This window comes from Eretmochelys imbricata, chromosome 8, assembly GCF_965152235.1.
Source record: "Eretmochelys imbricata isolate rEreImb1 chromosome 8, rEreImb1.hap1, whole genome shotgun sequence".
NCBI classification, from domain to species: Eukaryota; Metazoa; Chordata; order Testudines; family Cheloniidae; genus Eretmochelys; species Eretmochelys imbricata.
In genome coordinates this window covers 22,327,966-22,349,393 of record NC_135579.1, presented here as the reverse complement: position 1 = coordinate 22,349,393, position 21,428 = coordinate 22,327,966, and the positions used below count along the sequence as shown (strand labels likewise).

The 21,428-nt window shown below is 50.0% G+C and overlaps 1 protein-coding gene across 1 annotated transcript in view; it reads right to left on the bottom strand.

Moving 5' to 3' along the window:
• PPARGC1B (PPARG coactivator 1 beta) overlaps positions 1 to 21,428 on the bottom strand; it is an 87,465-nt gene that overhangs the window by 9,075 nt on the left and 56,962 nt on the right. Inside the window, exons 2-7 of the mRNA XM_077825017.1 lie at positions 15,629 to 15,802; positions 9,386 to 9,598; positions 7,215 to 7,331; positions 1,840 to 3,022; positions 810 to 846; positions 52 to 116 (exon numbers count right to left, since the gene is read on the bottom strand). Of these exons, the coding sequence (XP_077681143.1) occupies positions 52 to 116; positions 810 to 846; positions 1,840 to 3,022; positions 7,215 to 7,331; positions 9,386 to 9,598; positions 15,629 to 15,802 (1,789 nt within the window). The remainder of the gene's footprint in view (positions 1 to 51; positions 117 to 809; positions 847 to 1,839; positions 3,023 to 7,214; positions 7,332 to 9,385; positions 9,599 to 15,628; positions 15,803 to 21,428) is intronic.

Below are 21,428 nucleotides of genomic sequence, written 5' to 3'. Positions count from 1 at the left end.
AGAGAGAATCCCAACAACAGAGGAAGGGAGCACTTTACATGAGTGGCTTACCGGCAGTCCCACACAGCTCTACAGTCAGCACCTGCTCAAAGTTCCTCTTCCCAAACGTAGGATCACTGGAGAGGAGAAGAACATTAGAGGATCTGGGTGGTGTTTATATGAACATCAGAGACTGAGAGTATTGCTGAAAGAGCAGCACAGAGACCACGACCAAAGGGGGAACAGGAAGAGGAGATGTCACCTATACAGGATGCCTACTGTGTCCCTCTCCGACTCTCTGTGGCACCACGGATAGTACATGATGGGGGGAGGGGGCCCCAAAATCCAAGCCTCTGAAGCTTTTCCATTTTCCCTCCCAGCTGAGACAGAGGAACAAACAGCTAGAGAGACACTCCAGCAGAAATGTACCCCTCACAGCCAGAGCTCCAAGTCCTTATTTTCAGGGAAAGGAGTCAGAGAAGTACCCCACTATCTTCTCTCCAGCATATGGCACTTCAGCAGAGAAATCCATAAGCATAACCTGCCCTGAATTTGAGGGCCTGGAGCTATGCTATCACTTGCATTTAGGATCCCAGTCCAAGACACTGTGCTTCAAACACAAGCCACAGCTAGTCAAATGTCTCCTCCCTGCTGCACCTCGTCTTCGTCTGATTGGTAAAAGTCCTGAAGTTTTGCCTGGCTGGCTGTTTTAACTTTGAAATTTAAAATGAGTGTCCATCCAGGCAAAACTACAGGCCACCTGGCAGTCATGCTGGCCCAGACTGCCACCGGGTTCAGTTTAAATTGCTAGTATTTTATTTTACACTTACGTTTGTGCCAAGGACAGCGTGAGACACGTGGGTGTTTCTGAAAGACACGGAGAGAAGCAGAATTACCGAACAGGCTGCATTTCCTTCAGACTGATTGATTGCATCACACCCAGAAAGAGGAGGCAGCGTGGGCTAGCAGATTAGGTGAGGGCTTGGGCGCCAGAAGCTCTGAATTCTGGACCTAGTTTGGCCACGGCTTGCTGTGACTAGGCAAGTGACTTTGCCTCTCTGTGATTTGGTTTCCCCATCTACCAAACAGGATAATACCTGCCTGCGTTGTGAGGGTTAATCACGTAACATTTGTACAGCGCTTTCAACATGCACATGCTAAGGTGCTGCTAATAATTAATAGTATTACAAGGGGCTCCAGGGGGAGCTCCGGCCCGCTCCTCAGCTGGAGGGGAAGTATTCTATAGGATGAGAAAATGGGGAGATCCTTCACGGGTGGTTTTGCAGTGATTCACCCAGTAGACAGTGTCTTTTGATGAACACATACTACTTGACACTTATTTTGCCACAGATCTCAGCCATAGATCTCAACGTCCTTCACAAAGGATGATCTGTGTCCCTACCCCATTTTAAAGATGGAGAAACTGAGGCACAGAGAGGGGAAACAGCTTGCCCAAGGGCACAGTGATCCAATAGCAGAGCTGGTCTCTCAGCCCACGCCCTGCCCACTGGACTATGCACCCCACAAGTTGCACAGAGAAAACCCAACAGCACTGGAGAAGTTTGGTGTTTGCCCCATTGGCTCTGGGGTCTGCAGTGCATGGCCATTCATGGGCACATGCACAAATGCTTCCTGCGTCAGCCAGGCAGCAGCACCGCCCAGCGAGCGCACAGGATCTGACATGCAGGGCTAGTGCTTAGAACACCACAGACCAGCTCAGCCTGTGCTAAGCCCCTCATGTGCTGACGGCCTGGGAAGAACAGAGTCAGCAGGAGTACCTTTGAGCATTAGTTCTGGCAATGCCAGGTCAATGCTGGGGTTAATTCACTTCTAGGCCCCTGTACTCTCTCTATTCCTTACCTGTTTCATGCAACGGGGTGCAGTGCTGGCTCTCATCCACGTCACATCCTTCCCCCTCAACTGGGCTCCCCAGTGGGGGGGTCCGGGTCTCTGGGTGGTTCTGACACCTGCTGTCCCCCTCGTCTGTACCGCCCACCTCCACCTCTGCCACTGGCTCTTCTGTATTGAAGTTCTCCAGGGCTGGGCACAATGCGGGCTCCCGAGAGGCAAGAGCATCCTTCGCCCGGCTCTCTGCTGCCTCTCTGGGGACAGGTGGCTCTGGGGGAGGCTCATCAAGAAATGACAGCCAGTGGCCGAGCTCAGGGTTGAGTCTCTTGGAGCGCCGGACAGCATAAATAGTGCTCTCCTGCTTCCGTCCCACTTTCCCTGAGGTTTGCTGGGCTGGGTGAGCCACATGGTTCCCAGTGGCATCCTCTGGGCTGCTGGTCTCTCTCTTGGCTTCGGACTCAGCCTTGGGGCTTTGCCTTAGCTCTGTTTTCTCCAGAGGCATTTTGGCTCTGGACTGATATCTCCCAGGAGAGCCCTCAGCCTCCTGAGCAGATGCTCCAGGAGACCTGGAGCCATGAGGCCTGACTAAGGAAGCATACACGGGTTTGGCCAATCTGTATGGCTTGCTCACGTCACACAGCAGGTCCCGGGCCAGTAGCTCCTTCAGGATGGAGAACTCAGGCCATGTGGCTCTAGGCTTCTTGCAGCCGGCTGTTGTTTGCAAGGTGCAGGTTGTCCGGCTCTCCTGGCTGCAAAGGGGAGGTATCTGCAAAGGGCAGTCTGGCTTTGCTCTCTTGTAGGGGCTGTTACAGGGCTGGTGCTTCACATCTGCAGGGTCTCTGAGAGGCAGCTTCCTCGGAGGAAGGCAGTAGGTATGCATGTAGCGGATAAGCTTCACCACTGTGTGCATGGCCTTCTCGCTGGCCAACTGATCGCTGGTGCCATCCTTGGAGGAGCGAGGCATTACCGGGACCTCACTGGAGCTCAGTGAGTCTTCACTCGAGTCGCTGTCGTCTCCACTGTTTGCAGAGTGACTCAGAGGGGAGCGGCTGCTGCTGCCTTGGTGCTCGTCTGGCGGCCAGGTGGCTTTGGTCTGTGGGCAGCGTGTGGTGGAGGTGAGGTGCTTGTGCAGCTCTGTGCAGCTCCGACTTTGAGCCTGGAGAGAGCTCAACTTTCTGTCCCGGGGACCCTCCACCTTCAGAGACAGAAGAGAGATGCCCCAATGAGAACAAACTCAGCCCCCAAGCCCTAAAATGAGGCTGTTTAACTAGTGCATCACAAGACTCCCCACCTGCAGAAATACACTCTGTGGGAGCCACTAGGGACACGTGCCAGGTCCAGTTATTTCACTGAACAATGCTACGGGGGAAATAGACCCTGGGCCCATTTTCTCACCCAGCGGCGTAAGGAAGTGGGCCATCTCTGGGGCGCAGGGCCTGTTTCTGAGCCCTGGGTGTGAGGAGCCGCTGTTTGCACTGCCTGGTTACATGGACAGAGCAGTTGCTTCACTGAACGTCTTTAGAACCAGGCTAGCATGGAGTGACAGCAGGACCTCCCTAATGGCACAGGCTGCCAGCCTTGGCTCTCAGCAAAGTCTCCACTGCAGAGGCTGCAGCGAGTTCCCATGTTCCCAGATTTAGACAGGATACAACATTTATTAGGACATGCTGAACAACTGTAAACAATTAACCTGCGCTGTCCCTGTGATAATGAAAGGGCTGAGGATACTTGGCGCTCCGTGTATTATCCTTGCTCTAAATGCAGTCATTTGCAGTGGCTTCCCGTCCCCTCTGCCCCATACACACCCAGTCATGGTCTGCCGTTAGGCAGGCTCCACTCTGCCTGGGTTCACAAGGTCACTTTTAAACCAGGGCTGAGTAATTTTTAGTGAGACCAGCTCTCCAGCCCCAGGCCCTTCCGAACATGGTAAGTGCACCTTTACTAAGGCAGGCTCAGTCATCCCTGCAAAGAATTGGCAAACAATGCAGTGTTTCAGGGGTTGTTTGTTAGCAATGAAAGAAGGCGCATCCGGCCTCAGCAGTCTACTGGGATGTGTCCTCAAGGTGGTTATGGAGATCTCTGCCCTAGGTATGTCTACTTCATCACAGCCGGCTGAGTGGGCCGAATCACATCTCATTATATCTCACTGGAGACACGTGAACGTTTCATAACAACGGTTCCTTCATCTGCTGCCTGGGCCCCTGCTGCTGAGCTGAGACCATGGGTCGGGCAAGGCAGTGCGCCAAGGAGCCTTTGCTCTTTGGGGAGAGTGGATGAAGGTTGCGTTCCTTCTTTGGAACAGACAGGGATGATGAACAGCCTCTGAGTGATGCCTCTGGGAGGATTATGAGAACTGGCTGCGAACGGATGAGGGAATGGACTTGGCCTAAGAGAGTATGTCTACACTACAGCTGAGAGGTGTGATTTCCAGCCCAGGCAGACAGACTTGCACTAGCTCTGCTCGAACTAGTGCACTAAAAATAGCAGCGTTGCGGCACCAGTGGCAGCTTGGACTGGTTGCTTGAATCCAGGCCCACCCAACGCCCTGATTCTGAGCTCGGGCACAGGCCACAATTTTTTACCATGCTAGCTCAAGTTGAGCTAGTGCAAGTCTGTCTGCCCATGCTGGGAATCACACCTCCCAGCTGCAGTGCCGACACGCCCATAGGGCCTTGATCCCAATTCATCATGGTCAATGGTGCTAGCCTTCCCATCTTGTAAACCACAGGCTTTTCGTTAGCCAGAGAACTGGGGTGGCTTAATGTGATGGAATGCATCCCTGTATTTACACCCTGCACACTATATTGGTCAAACCGGACAGTCTCTACGTAAAAGAATAAATGGACACAAATCAGATGGCAAGAATTATAACATTCATAAACCAGTCAGAGAACACTTCAATCTCTCTGGTCACTCGATTACAGACATGAAAGTTGCAATATTACAACAGAAAAACTTCAAAACCAGACTCCAGCAAGAGACTGCTGAATTGGAATTCATTTGCAAATTGGATATAATTAACTTAGGCTTGAATAGAAACTGGGAGTGGCTAAGTCATTATGCAAGGTAACCTATTTCTCCTTGTTTTTTCCTCCCCCTCTTTCCCCCAAGACGTTCTTGTTAAACCCTGGATTTGTGCTGGAAATGGCCCACCTTGATTATCATACACATTGTAAGGAGAGTGATCACTTTAGGTAAGCTATTACCAACAGGAGAGTGGGTTTGTGGGGGGGGGGGGAGAGAGGAGAAAACGTGGATTTGTGCTGGAAATGGCCCAACTCGATTATCATACACATTGTAAGGAGAGTGATCACTTTAGATAAGCTATTACCAGCAGGAGAGTGGGGTGGGGGGAGAGAAAATCTTTTGTAGTGGTAAACACCCATTTTTTCATGGTTTGTGTGTATAAAAAGATCTTCTGTACTTTCCACAGTATGCATCCGATGAAGTGAGCTGTAGCTCACGAAAGCTTATGCTCAAATAAATTGGTTAGTCTCTAAGGTGCCATAAGTACTCCTTTTCTTACTACTGTAATAGTCTTTGTACAAAATATGCCTTGTAAGGTATCATTTGAAAACTAGTAACTTGCTGGTCAGTAATATCATGGTGAAATGTGTGTAGCACTTATATGCAAAGTTATGAGTTCCCCCTGAATGCTGACAGTGGCACATGTTCAAACTCACGTAGTCCTGATTAGGCAAAACTTGTCAAGCAGGCCTATCTTAAACAAAGGAATGTGTGCCTATCTCAATTTACATATAAAGTCTTGAGACAGCCAGGAGACCAGGCAAATCTGCAGTTTAGCACAGCCCCTCTCTGGTCTGGACTGCACCCTGGAATGTCATATCTAGTCAGACGCAGGGCAAACCTCAGCCTTCTAAGAGCGCCTCTCTGAATGAGGGAGCTCCATCTTCATAGCCCTTCCATGCTTGACTTTGTTGTCGAGCTGCCCATCACTGACATGGTGGTCTCTCTGGTCTGAACAGACTGAGCATCCCGCTCCAAAATTTGTTTCATTCAAGCTGTCCAAGAGCCGGCAGATGGAACTGGCTTTTAGTTACAACTGACCTGGGCTGAGTTTGCACCAGCTACCTAGAGGAGAAAGGCCCTGGGATACAGAGCCTCCTTCCTGCACCATTCAGGCTCTCTGCATCTCCTTCACCCTGCAGCAGGGCTAGCATGGCAGCTGAAGCCCTAAAGCAGTCACTTGACTCCAGAGGAGTGACTAGCATCTCTCGTCACCGACTCAATCCAACCAGCCCAACTGTGTCTGCCGTGGTGGTGTAGCTGTGTCAGCCCCAGGATATTAGACAGACACGGTGGGTGAGGTAATATCTTTTATTGGATCAACTTCTCTTGGTGAGAGAAACGAGCTTTCAAGCTACAGGGAGGAAGAGCTCTGCATAGCTCGAAAGCTCGTCTCTCTCACCAACAGAAGTTAGACTGATAAAAGAGATTACCTCGCGCACCTCGTCTCTCTGAGCCCCGGTAACACATTCAAATGCTGTGGTTGCTCTTCTTGGGCCTCTGAGCAGAGTCAGTTCTCACCCTTCAGTTTATGTGGCAGAAAATAGTGCAGGTATGATGGAAACCTATTAGAGAGATCCGCTAGATAGGCAGGTTACATGGATTCCGTCAGACACAGCTGATCGCTGTAGCTGGGGTCCGTGACAACACCAGCTCTTTCTTTTTACAACAGTCCTTCCCACATTGCAGCTGATATGGAACAATTCACTGGCAGAAATTTTTCTACCTTTCCCAGGCAATCTAAGTCCACCTATCTAATGCACTACACAATTTCCATTATCCAAATGGAAAATCTTTGATGGTGGCTCGTGTTGAATTTCAGGGGATTAGCTTGAATGATTGGTTTGGGCTCTGCAATTTTGATTGCAGCTCTCCCCAGGATAAGTCAACTCAACCAAGAGCAAATTCTACTATAATTTATTGGGAAGGAGGGGGGATTTTATAAATCAGAACTCCAAAGAACTGACCTCAGGGAAACTGTGAGAGGCTTTCACCCTCAGCCCCGCTGCAAACAAGCTGCCCCAAATGCACAGAAAGGGTAGTTAGGGTCTCTCCAGAACCCTTTCGGGGATAGACAGACCACACTGAGACAGACTATTTCCCCATGCACAGCACTTTCCCTTCCCCTTCAGATCGTGACACTCTTAGACCAAGTGTGTTTTCCACCAGCTTCATCCCCAGGGCTCATTATCCCCCAGTAGCTTCACTCAGAGGTTATTTATCCCTCCAAGGAACCATCATTTGGCTGGCTTGTTTTCTGAATGCCAGTCTTGAGATTGGGTGATGAGGAGATGGGCAGGCGGGGGCATCCCTAGCATTCCCTGCTGGGACGGGGCCATGGCAGCTGGGATGGGAAATACCTTTATGCAGGGTCGCTGGGGTCTGGATTTTGGGGGCCCCTGGCGTCGTGCTCTCCCTTCTCTCTGAGCCTCACAGCTTGGAGGCATGTGGGATGGAGAAAGAAGCAACTTCTTCAGCTAAAAAAGAGAAGTGTTGAGAAAAAGAATGGGAATTTCAGCGCGAACAGCGATCGATCGCGTGCTAACCTCTACTGCACACATGTGAGGTGGGTTCAGTGATATCCAATCACTGAAGCCAAGAGCCACAAACCATTGGTGTGCCTGCATCAGCTCTTGGCTCAGGCTGGGGATGTCAGCTGTAAGGATCATAGAACCAAGAAAGAAAGAATTTCACGCCTCTCTGCATGCAACTTGGCTGCAGGTAAAGAATGTTATAGCCTGTGAAAGTGCTTTATGTCTTCAGAACACTTTACAAGCATTGACACATTGCTGCTCATAACACCCCTGTAGCTATGCAAGATGGGGAAAGGCTGCCCAAAGAGGTGAATTTGCTTGTCCAAAACCACACTGCATTGTACACCATGCCACCTCCTATTACGGTCACTCAAACTGCTGGGGCATTTAAATAACCCACCAAAACAATTTTGTCCTTTTCAGATGGTGATTTTAGTTCTATGTATGCGTCTGATTTGGGCAGCTCACATGAGTCCTCATGCAAGGATTATTTGGCAGTAATGATCCAAAGGGGCTTGAATTAATCAATCAGCTTGCAAAGCGTTTTGAAACTGTGTAAAGCTCTGTGTAAGTGTCAAGTATTTATTGGGGATCTCCCCCAAGGTGACTCTGATGTGAATTCCACTGTAATCCCATCAAGAGGGTCTGGTGACAACAGCTGAGCTGGAATTTCCTTAGGTTACACAGCATCATGGCATACGCATTTCGGATCACAGGGTTAGCATATTCTTCTGTCCAAAACATTTTTTAAAAAACATTCCATGTTCCACACGCGTAGCACTAGTCCTGAAGCTTAGATCAATAGCAAGGCGACTGCTTAGGCTCTGTGGGAACATACAGAAGTGCAATATCTAGGGCTTGGTCTTCAAAGATGGCCTGCAAATTTAGGGGCCCCTTTAAGACCAGGCCCATGACAATGGTTATTGAAGTGGGAGGTTCACACAACAGCATTTCTGCTATCTTGGTTGGGTTCTGCAGTGAAATTTCAACAGGGGTTGCCCAGTGGCTTAATTGTGCACTTCCCATTTATAATAAGTATAAGTGCTCTCCCCCTGCAACGTATACATCCTATATATACACATACACATTGTGTGTGATATATACACCCCCACACACGCACTTTAGTGTGAAGTGGAAATGCACGCTTTCACCACTAGATGCCGCAATGCACTTTTATATAAACCATGCCTTTCCGTCATTACACAGCAGAGAGGTAAGGGGTCCCCCCCATGGACTGAGTGCTCTGGCTGGTGAGTGAAATACAGACACAGCTCAGTTATATCAGACCAGCAGGGATGCTCTTATATATGGCCCAGCAAGCCTTGTACCACCTGACAGCAATGCCAGGGCTCTCCTGCTCAAGCTGTGAGTGAAGCTGGGTTCCAAGGAGTGGAAGCACAAAGCACAGGATTCATGGAAAAGACTCGGAGGTGGGATTGGAAGCCAGAAACCTCACAAAGCCACAGAGAGGCCTCCTTTAGGGCAGGCGTCTTCAGCCCACACCCTGAAAGGGAGGGAGAAATATCAGGCTACGGATAGAGGTTTGGGAATCAGGGGAAATGGCTGGGTACTGCTCCCAGGTGCTCTACTGGGATGCAGTGGAATGATGGGGAGCTCTGGGATGGAGTGGAGGTAGGAATGAGCCACAATGAGATCCCGTTAGCCCAACCGTGGTGGGGTTCACATGAAGTGAGGCCCCAGTCCAAATCCCCCCTGGTTTGGGGAGCTGGAAAATGGATTATGCCCATCTGCTAACACCCACTGCCCTTTGCACACAGCAGCAATCAGCTTGTTCCCATGAGGATGGTGATGGAGGTGACGGTGATGGCACGGCACATGTATACGTATACAATACAGGTATATGCTTTGTATCGACGGTTAAGAGTTTTAAGCCTATAATGAAAAGATTCAGACCTTTGCTTCCTATCATACCCATGCAGCCGGCTTATCAGAGGCTCATCCAAATCCACCTTAAACAGTAGGAAGTGGGTTCTTACTAGAGACAGCTCATCAACCTCAGGGGCCAAAGGTGGCCCCCCCGGGGTGGGGGCGACTGGTTTGGGGGAAGGGGCTGGCGAGGCACAGGTGTGGTTGGGCACATCCCTTTCTTCCATAGTGCGGAAGGCAGCCAGGCCAATGTCATCTTCCTGTATTTCATCCAGTGTTTCGGTGAGGGCCGCCAGCAGTGCTTCATTCTCACTGTCTATTATCTGAAAAGCAAGAGAGATTTGCACACAGCAGTGAGAGCCAGCAGACATTTCCATTACAGGCTACCTCGAGGGGGCGTAACTACAGCTCCCACAAGCTGCCCCACCGTATTATTTAAAGGGGTCTCATTCTTCCTGCGCTGATGCCAGGTTTGCATCTGTCCTACTCCACTGACTTCAGCAAGACTGCTCCCGATTTACCCCAGGGTGCAAGCAGAATCAGGCCCAAGAGCGGCTGGAATCTGGTCCATTTTATGCCAATTTATGGTGCCCTTCCGATTCCTAGCAAGTTGCCACGGCTGGCCTCAGCAGCTCCAAGTGTAGGTGCCCTACAGTAGCCAGTTTGAGAGACCCTGGCCTACTCAACCATCAGTGAACACTCACTTCCAAGTGAATGCTGTTAGATTAATTTACTTGGGCTTGGTGCACGGAAAGCTCACTCCTTGAACAGACTGATGCACATCTCTGAACAGGCATATTATTTCTCTACTGGGGGTGGGGGGGTGTGGTTTAAGTTGCAAGAGCTTGGGTGTATCCTTCCGAATCAAACTTGCACAAGTGTCTTTACAAAAAAACCCACCGCCCAACTCAATCCCCCCTTTAAATCAGCAGCTGCTGAGCAGCTTCCTCTCCAACTAACTTCCACCCTTCCCGTTTTGGGTGTATTTTAGACACTCTGAAAACAGAGAAGGACACACAGTGATTTGTTCTTTCCTCAATTTGTGGGCAGCTGGCATGAAACTGTGACCACAATTTCCACCTGACTCGCTCTCTTGCTTCCGACCAGCACCGGAGCTAAGAGGGGTGGGGAGGAGGAGCACACAGCAAAATGCGGGAAGGGTATGGGGAGGGCTTAGGCTCAGGGCTGTGCAATGGAAGGGAGTCTGTGACTCCCTCCCCTCGGATCCAGGGGAGCGCAGGAATGGCACTTGCATGATGGCAGCATTGCCACTGCTGGCCTTTTTGGTAAGCGCTGTTTAATTCTTAAAGCCCCGATGAGTGGAATCAGTCTCTCAGCTTTTAATGAAAACTAAGGCAGTTTCTAGCCTTTGCGGTTGCAGGAAAAGGTTGAAAATGAGACTGGCATGAATGCTAAAGGCTCAGAAATCAGAAAGCAAGGAGAAAGAACCCAATGTGTATTATTATTTTGTAAACTCAAGATTTTTAAGCCACTCTCATGCTTTTGGCTCCTGCCTCATGATTTCTGAATGCCTGGGGGTGGTAATACCGGGATTGACTTGAGGCTGTACTGTCACATGTCATGACACTGTGTCACGCTGCATGCAGATATTTTGAAGAGAAAGATGCTGTCATTGGCTCTAGGGAAACGAAGAGGGCAAGCCTATTAAACTCTGACCTGATCTGCACAAGAGACCTGATAGGGCCACAGACTTTTCCACCACAGCTCTGCTGAGACACCTTAGTCCTGACCTGCTATTCCAGACCTGAACTCCCACACTCCACTCCGCTGATGCACCTCAATCCCAACCTACAGCCTTGACCCCCAACTATTCCAGTCTGGACTCCCCACACAGCTCTGCTGAGGCCCCTGCCCTGTTGTAACTACCATCATTTCAACCATATTGCCAAAGGCCAAAATTGGGGCAAAACCTTAGAATGCTGGACATAAGAAAAGGAATAAGTGCAGTGACCCGGATTTACTTCTTCAGGAGGATTCATTTCCATGGGATTATTTACTGTAGCATTCCTGATATAAATAACTGGCAGTAATAAGTAGAATAACTGCAGCTCTGCATGTAGCACAGGGATAAATCTGGGTCTACAATGAGGCCCAAATGTACATTAGCACCTGCTAACGAGAATTAAAACACTCCTTTCTTCAACCCGCTAACCCAGTTAGAAGTTTCTACACCAAGACCCAGGAAAAAGGCACCAGGATGCTCCATTTTGGGCTGCTGTGCATAGAAGTTCAGTGGGATACATTTCACTGTGTCCTGCTCACTGCTAACGGGCCTGTCTCTTATATTTCTGTTCTGTTTATCTTTTCCCCAGGAAGTTCAGCGGAAAATATGCATCTCGTGATGAAGGTCTGTCAGCTGCACTGGAGCCTTTTCAAGCACAGCAGAAGCGCAGTTTAAAGGCCAGAACGTTAGCATTGTTCTGGTTCAGTTCAGAAATATTGGGGCTTTTTAAAAGTCTCCAAAAAATGTAACCAGTGTCAAGATCCACAACTGGCTGCTTACAGGCACCAATGAGCTGGACTCCAATATAGGCCCGTCGCTAAGTGGCAGAAGAAGAGTCAAGGCTTCTCTCTGTGTGCGACCATCACCTAGGGGAAAGGGGACATTTCCTTGCCAGTCCAGAGGCGATGGGGCATGTCAAGGCCACAGCTACAAGAGGAAGCTGTGGCCTTGACATGTATTCAGTATTCTTGCCAACAAGTTAAAGAAGTATGGGCTGGATGAATGGACTATAAGGTGGATAGAAAGCTGGCTAGATTGTCGGGCTCAATGGGTAGTGATCAATGGCTCCATGTCTAGTTGGCAGCCGGTATCAAGTGGAGTGCCCCAAGGGTCAGTCCTGGGGCCGGTTTTGTTCAATATCTTCATAAATAATCTGGAGGATGGTGTGGATTGCACTCTCAGCAAGTTTGCAGATGACACTAAACTGGGAGGAGAAGTAGATACACTGGAGGGTAGCGATAGGATACAGAGGGACCTAGACAAATTGGAGGATTGGGCCAAAAGAAATCTGATGAGGTTCAACAAGGACAAGTGCAGAGTCCTGCACTTAGGACGGAAGAATCCAATGCACAGCTACAGACTAGGGACCAAATGGCTCGGCAGCAGTTCTGCAGAAAAGGACCTAGGGGTTACAGTGGACGAGAAGCTGGATATGAGTCAACAGTGTGCCCTTGTTGCCAAGAAGGCCAATGGCATTTTGGGATGTATAAGTAGGGGCGTTGCCAGCAGATCAAGGGACGTGATCGTTCCCCTCTATTCGACATTGGTGAGGCCTCATCTGGAGTACTGTGTCCAGTTTTGGGCCCCACACTACAAGAAGGATGTAGAAAAATTGGAAAGAGTGCAGCGGAGGGCAACAAAAATGATTAGGGGACTGGAACACATGAGTTATGAGGAGAGGCTGAGGGAACTGGGGATGTTTAGTCTATGGAAGAGAAGAATGAGGGGGGATTTGATAGCTGCTTTCAACTACCAGAAAGGGGGTTCCAAAGAGGATGGCTCTAGACTGTTCTCAGTGGTAGCTGATGACAGAACAAGTAGTAATGGTCTCAAGTTGCAGTGGGGGAGGTTTAGGTTGGATATTAGGAAAAACTTTTTCACGACGAGGGTGGTGAAACACTGGAATGCGTTACCTAGGGAGGTGGTGGAATCTTCTTCCTTAGAAGTTTTTAAGGTCAGCCTTGACAAAGCCCTGGCTGGGATGATTTAATTGGGGATTGGTCCTGCTTTGAGCAGGGGGTTGGACTAGATGACGTCCTGAGGTCCCTTCCAACCCTGATATTCTATGATTCTATGAAGGATGGTCCAGCAGTTAGAGCATTAGCCTAGGACTTGGAAGCCCCAAGTTTAATTCCCTGCTCAACCACAGACTCCCTGGGTGACCTTGGGCAAGTCCCTTAGTCTCTCTGTGCCTCAGTTCCCCGTCTGTACAATGGAGATAATAGCCCTGCCCTAAGTCTCAGGGGTTTGGGGAGGCGCTCAGATACTTTGGTAATGGGGACCATATAAGTACCTTAGCTATCTAGATAGACAGACAGGTATTTACAGAAGGGAGGGGTCCTGAAGTGCCTAGAGGTGCTGCCTGCGGCGGTGCCAGATGCTCCCGTGGGAGACACAGCCAGTGTGTCCAAAGAGCTCGCAATCCCCCTCTAGCTACACACCAGATCCAACCAATGGGCCAGCTGGTCTCTTGTCCCACCTCCAGCAGTGGCTATCTCTGATGCTTCAGGAAAAAGTGCCCTTACTCCATGCAGTCCTGTGATTCCTTCCCACCTCTTGTGTCGATTACTAGACGCCCTGCCGAATGAGGTTTGAGTACCTTTTCTTAGCACGTCACTGCAAATGTCAGTGCTGATGACAAAAGCAATCCATTCTTTTTTTTTTAAATCCAGCAATTGACTCTATGGCTTTCTGTGACTCTCACATGCAAATTCCCTGCCTCTTAAAGGGGCCACCCCACTGACTTGTTTTAAAAGCACCAACTCTGTTTTTTCTATTGCAAACTAGTGTATATGCACTAGAGAGACCAGAAGCAGGACGCTGGACCAGCATGCCCCTTGCACTGGAAGATCAGATCCAGAGATGAATTTGTGCGTCTGTAAGAAGCACCTCAAATGTCAGTGAAGTCTGGATTTGGATCTGATTCTGGATCCAAACTTGGTGACTTGGGTCCAGCTCTACTTTGTAAGCAAGGTGTTTGTTTACAACCATCAGTCTGGTGCGCCTACCCACCTAACCCCCGTTTATATACCCACAGGCACAGACACACACAGGGACGAAGATAAAGCTTAGCACTAATACTGCATTGCCCAACAATAGACCTCAAAGCCTTCTGGATGGGGAACACCCTTCATCTTCCCCACGTTTCAAATGGAGAGACTGAGGCAGGGAAAAGCTGCTGGCCTAAGGTCACATAGGAAGCCAGTGGCACAGCTGGGCTGCACAACCACATCTCCTGACTCCCAGCCCTGTGTCCCACCCATCCACTGCCACGCTGCCTCCTGATTGCACAATAGTGGAGCGGAGTCTGGAGTGACAGTGCTGTGGGGGAGAGAGGGTGAACTAACATCCTGTGTGTGACCCATGAGTGGCCTGAGGGGGCCACTTCCTACTTGTTCATTAGACAATCCAGAGCGTCTCCCCCCAAATACAGATCAGCGATGAACATGATGCTCGCATGTCTGTTCAGAGCGCAATTCGTTGAGAGGGAGTCTCTGCTATAAATAAACGTGTGCGCAGAATGCAGAGGTGATGCTGAAGCTGGAGAGTCAGATAAAAGGGAAGCTGTCTTCTGCATGCTGGAAATTCACATTCCTGTGCCACCCCGCTCCGTGCTGCTGCTGAGCCTCTTAGGAACCACAGCTGCCACCCACCCCAGCACAACCTGTCAGCCCTAAAATCAAACAGGACGCACCAGGCACTACGCTGTAATTTCCTTTTAATAATACATCACAGGAGAGTTGGTTCAGCAGCCCTCTTCTATTCTTCCACCGCCTCATTATAGCCTTACTCCGCTTGCCCCATTTAGAAACGGAGTGCCAATTAATGCAGGGCTAATCAGCTGGGGAAGAGAGACTAATAGCCCGGACCCCCTCCCCTCCTCATCCCGCCACCTGTCCTCTGCTTCCCCATGCTGATCTAGGAGAAGGAAGGAGATGAGGCGATGTTACCTGGGGAGAAGCCCACAGGAGGCCCCGTCCTGAAGCTCAGCTGCCTTGGCTTCAATGGGCTGGATATGCAGCACTGGGCAGTGACTTTGTGCATCCGTGTAGTGAGGTGTGTGCACATGGGCTGGGTGCCCTGTGCTGGCTCCCCGTGCTGCAGGGGAATGTGTGTTTGGGGGGGGGGGAAGGGGGAGGGGGGGTGTGCTGCAGTCCAGCACAGCCGCCTCCCTGCAGTTCAACACGGTTTGCATTGTTCTTGACTGGCAGGGGCTGGACGGGCAGTTCGGGGAGTGGGAAATCTGTTCTCGGTGACTGCGCTCCTCAGAGAGAACCTGCTCCAAAGCCCCCTGGAATAAATGGGAGGCTTTCCACTGACAGTGGGACCTGGATAGGGTCCATAGTGAATGGCCAGGACAGACTAACCCCAGATCGCTCAGTCTTTACTGCTCTTCAATGGCCAGGCTAGGGGACAACACAGCATTCCCTCCCCCTTCCCAGAGGCGGATTCCTCCTTTCAGTGGGCTGAAGGGACAATATCAGTGCCCTGTACTTGTAGGTGGGGGGCAGGGGAGGAGAGGGAGACCAGGAGGAAAGATTCGCCCCAGAGTGAAAGCGCCGCTTGGTGTCCTCTGCCTTGGGCCAGGGAGCTGCATGTCACATGGTACCTGAAGGAGCTCGGAGTCATCTGTGCTGTACTGGCTGGACTCGGTCTCTGAGTGCTCGGCACACCACTGCAGCTCGCTGAAGCAGCTGGCAGAGTCAAAGTCACTGGCGTCCAACGGGGACAGGTCAATCTCAGGGAAATCAGAGTAAAGGTGCTCCTCGCCAGACACCTCATACTGTGAAGAGACAAGAGGGGGTGAGCCCAGCCATCCTCTCCTCCACCTGCCAGCGCCAGAAAAGCCTGATACAGCAGCCAAAGCCCAGGGTCTCATAAAATGCCTGTCTGTTACATGCAGGTTGAGTTGCACCTGACTCAGGGTACCGAAACGTTGCCCAACCACGGGCCGCATTGGCAACTTACCAGGAGCCCAAAAACCAAACCACATCTGCTTAAAATGAGCAGATTTCAACAGACTTCAACTTGAATGTAGAGATGTGGCCTGCAGACTTCAGCTCCCAGCATGCACTGCTCCATCTCTAGTCAAGGGCCTGATATAATCACAGAGCATTGCACGCTGGGAGCTGTAGTATTGATGCGCTACCCCCAATATTAAAGTTGAGAGCAGCAGAGGGAAGTATTACTGAGTATTATGGGTCATATTTACCCCAGGAGCAGCTTATTGGCATATGGCCAAGTTTGGAACAATTCCATGGCAGTGAGGTAGCACAGGGGATTCTCTTCATTGTGAACTTTGCCACTCAACTGGGAGTGCCCACATCATTTCAAGTTCACATCAGAAACTTTGGAAAGCTGCCCTACAAGGCTGCAATTCAAAAACTGCCACAAAACTGTGTTCCAGTATCCGTGTGTCAGAAGCTCCAGCACAGGTTCTGCCAGTGTCACAACGGGGTGCTTTTGCAAGGGAATACCTTGGTCTCCTCTAGCGAGCACAAGCTCAAAACCATACAGGCCAGATGCTGGCAAAGCAGCAGTCTACGCTCTTCAGGGAAACTTAAGCCACTCCAGCCTTTGGTGACATCCTGCAGACAGCCAGGGCTAATCCCACTGCCCTGATAAGTCAGCAACTAGAGAGGAGAGCAAGAGGCTTACAGGGCACATAAGACAGCCCTGCTCTGGGCAAGACTTCTGAGTGGGTGGTTTCACAGCTAGACAAGCCAGCCCTTCCGTCTCCCAAACCCATCTTCTGGCCCCTCTGCTCTTCCACATCCTCCCACCTGTCATGTGATTTAAACTCTGTAACCCCAGCCATCACTGTATCACCTCCAAATTATCCAACCTCCAGTGACAATCCTGTCGAGTCAGTTTCACATTCCCCCTGCAGCTGAATCACTGAGGAAGGCAACACAGACTCTTAATTCCCCATCTCTCTTTCCATTGTGTCCAACGCAGCACACACACACACACACACACACACAAATACTCTCAAAAAACCTAGTGTAGAGAGGAATCAATTCCTGGCGCACCCAGGCCAATTTAAGCTCTAGGAACAGAGCTAAAAATATCCATGTAATCACGAAAAGCAGCTGAGACCTGCCCCGTTTCCACCTCCTTCCCGATAGCTGCCTTGCTGCAAAGCCACACGGCTCTCTGAGGGGCAGAACATATGACTGCGTTACACACTGGCACCATGGACGCAAAAGTGGCCAAGGGCAAGGCCCCCACTGACATTATGCCAATGCCCTGCCAACCAGAGAGCATGGGTATGTGAAAGGTACTGGCTGTGGGGGCCAGGAATGAATGTGAAGGGGGGGATTTGTTTAAAGCAAAAAGTGATCCCCAGGCAAATGCTAATTTGAAAGTGTGTCGAACAGTTTGGGTGTCTGAGTCAATGTGCTCTAATTATTGAGTACAGAGAGGAGTCTCTTCATTCCTGACCCTCTTCTGTTCCAGCTGCAACACATACACACACACAGAGCCCCAGACAGGGTCCTGTTCCCACTGAGGTTGCACAAAAGCCTGGCTGGCTAAAACAGAGCATCCGAGAGGCTGTGAAGAGAGAAAAAACATCCCAGGAGCTGCATTAAAGTGCCCTAAATAATCTTTTCAGGATTCAACAAGTGGAAGTAAAATAGACTTCACAAGAAGTTACAGGAATGGAATAGACAGTTCACTCGTTTTTTTTTTGTTTTGTTTTTTTTAATTGGGATTATCTGGGATAACTGGTCTAGTTTCCTGAGACTCAGGGAATGGGACTGTGTGTCCTGTCCCTATTTTCCAGGCTGGTTTAGGACACTGTTCCACAAGCAGTGAACATTAAGCCCCCCAGCTTCCTTCTTTCTTTATCAACACCACCCTCGGGGAAGGCGAAAGGAAGGGCAACTTGTCTGGAGGGTACTTGCAAGGCGAGGCAACCACGAGGAGCGTTCTGAGTGGGTTTCACGTGTCTGGGAGCTGAGGCACCAGAGCCTTACAGAGAGACAGACCCTCACCGAGCACTATAACAAGGCTCTAAGTACTTTCATACAGCTGCACTCATCCTGCTCAACACAGGGCAAAATTCCAACAAGCAGCAGAGAACCTGGTTTCAAACAAGCAATGGCTCTGAAAGCATGTTCTCCATCGTCTTTCCCACTGGCAAGGCTGCATTCCTTTTCTTATTACAATGTGTGTTTCTGTATGTAGGAAGCACGCTCATGTCAAAGGATCCCAGAAGCTTTTTACAGTTACAGGGCCAACATCTACTTGCCTTGCCACCCCAGTGGCGCCAATAAGTCTGATTCAAGCAAGTAAGGCAAACAGGATTGGGCCCATTGCTAGATCTCTGGAATGCACCATTGCATCAAGAGGGACAGCCAAGTGCCAGAAGCAAACTGCATAAGAGAATGGGAAGGAGAAATGCTGACAAGGACACCAGGGCAAACCCATGAAGGGCTGCAGGATCTTTCAAGTTTACCCAGGCCTGCCGGGGCTTTGGCTTTTAACTCCTCACCCGGCCGGCGTCCCATGCTGTAAATGGCCCAAATTCATTTAGAAGGACGAAGAGTCAAGTCAAACCTGTGGGTCCAGGGAATCGGAGGATTTCAAACCAGAAGCTTCGGATTTCCCCTAAGCCAACCCCTTGTAGACATTCAGGGATACAGTTTCCTGCCTTTATCCTCCCCTTTCTGCATCTGCTCTCGAATGGATATGGGTTAGCTCTGGGGCACTGGTGCCCTTTGGGCCTTCAGATTCCCCCATCACCTGTTACAGTGTGGTCCTGATTTCCTTCCGTGTTTCTTGTGTCTATCCCCAAAAATGTCTATTTCCAGCAATTGCTCTGGCTCCCTCTGTCCCCCAATTCTTCCCATGGGAACAGAGGCAACGTTTTTTATTTTTAGAAACCCCCGTTTTAGATATATTTTCAATTAAAAAAGCAACAGTCTGATTCTCCTGTTCCCTTTGATATGCCACAAGGAAAAAGATCCTGGTGTTGAGATCACAAGGAGCAGCTGACACCTGCACTTGGGACATCTTTTGATCGTCTCTACCGATGCGACACGTACCCATTCCTAACAGAGCGGTGTAAAAATAAACTCCTGCAACCTAATGCCTCCTTGGAATGCTGAGCTGCCCAGCTGGCACTCGGAGGGGGCAGGGGGAGAGAATGAAATCAGTGTCTTGGTACTGCCATGCTGCTGCTTGAGGGACTGGCCAGCTCAGGCTAATAGGAACCACAATAACTTCGCATCCAGCTCAGGTTGGTAGTGGCCAAAAGTCATCCCCGTCTGACTGCTGGATGGAGGGACCCCATATGTGAAAAGTGGGGAGAGCCTTAGTTCAGTTCCTAGCAGATGGACGGCACAAACCACCACCACAGCTAGCGCCTTGGCTGGCAATTGCCACATGGAAGCCAAGGACTGAATGAGCTCCCAGCTGTGACACCCTATTATCCAGGCCACACTTGAGGTGGGGTAGAAAGAAGATAGCGCTGCCAGTGTGGTATCAGCTCTGTCAAGGAAGAACTTGTCTCCAGGGGATTTATCAATCCCAGCACTTTTGCCCAGCACAAAGTTCACTTCAGCAATGAGGAAAGAATCCCATGTTGGCTGCCTGCCATGGAGAAATAGAATAAAGTCACTTGGCAGGAGGGCAGGTGATAGTATTTTCAATTCTTCCCCTCCCCCTACCCTAGTCAGGGGTAGGGGAATGGTAGGCAGGACTTGGCTATGCTGGGTCTGCTGACCATGGAGACTGGATCTGGGCTGGTCCAGCTTTCCCTTTTCCCACTCTGTGCCTTTCCTGCTGGCTTGGGGAGGAACAAACTTTGTTCTAATTTCACTCAGGAGTTTATAGGTAAAACAGCCCGTTGGTTCTTGGTGTGTGGCCAGCAAACACCCATGGAGAGAGATATGAAAATTCTGAGCCATCTGTCACTCAAGACAACTGATTCGTGTGCACTGGAGCTCAGCAAAGTTCAGAGACTTGCCCAGGGGATTTGAGAATCAACCTATCACCACTCCAGATCCATGGGGAAAACCCACCTGACTTCAGTGGGACTGGGAACCCATGCACAGTGGGATTCACTTCATTTTGGAAATTACTCCAGATTCTTACAACCCTCTGGGAATGGGGGTAACAGCCAGTGGGAGTGCTCACAAGGCTGCCATTTTCAGCACTGTGTAGGTATCAAGAGGGCAGTAACCACATGACCACAAAGGTGGAGAGGTGAAGGCAGAAGCAAAACTTCAAAGGTAACTCAGAAATATATACGTTGGTGTTTCCATTTCTCACCTAATAGAGGGGTTTTGAGGGGGGAGGGTTGGCTTTGTGCTTGTCAAATTCAAGATCATATAGGATGACCCTAGCCATGATTGACTGGCACGTGAGGATCAAGGCTACCGCAGAGCACGCAGCAGCCTGTCAAGAATACCAGACATGCAATTTCGGTGGCTTACATGACAGTGACTTTAAGATGGCTTCCATGGCTTTCCTGAAATCATGAGTTTCCTGCATGCTCCTTTCAGGGAGAAAAGATCTGTTATTGACTAAAGTAGGACAGAGAAGCTGCTGACAGTCGGATACGCATTGCAAAGAGCTTTACTTCAACAGAGACTCTGGTTACCGGATGGATAGAGCACTGAAACTATTATTAATTTACTGTTAAGCACCAAGAGCAGGCTCCCTGCTGTGAGGAGCTTATAACTTAAATAGACGACACAGAATGCCCTGGCAGACACAGAGGCAGCCTCTGTCCTAGGGCATTTTGTGTTTGTTTTTTTAATTTTTACCAGTGGGTAACAGCCCACGAGGGCCCCCTCTATCTGCAGCAGAGAGCCAAGCTCTTCTTTTACCCCACCAGCCTGCTCCAGGGAACAGCTAATGCCACACACAGACAAACAATTCAAATAGTGGATTCACAATGAAGGAAGTGTTTTCCCTTCTTTCAGAATTGAATGTGGACTTATACGTGGACTTGGGCTCCACAGACTGAGGTGGGCTCCAGGGAAGGATTTCAAACCAGAGTTCTGCTGCACGAGTGCCCCTTATGTGCATGACCCAGAGAGCGTGCCCATGCCTCCTTTGAGGCTGTGACATATGAACTGCCCGGGGCTTAGCCGGTATTATCTTTAAAGAGAGATGAATGAAGAGAGGCTCATGCGTCCAAGGCCAGGACAGAGCCGGTTCTAGAACTAGAGAGGTAGACGTTTCTTTCCATTTCTTAGGGGAGCCAAATAAAGAGTGTGGGCTGGATGCCCAGCTGATGTAAACTGACACAGCTCCGCTGACGCCAAAGGAAGATCTGGCCCTCACTTTTAATTATTTGGGTAATATCTCTCTCTAGCCGGTGATTCCCTCTGACCCCTTCCCTCTCCACCCCCCGCCCCCATGTGCACTCTGGTGCTGAACTGTCTAAGAAACTA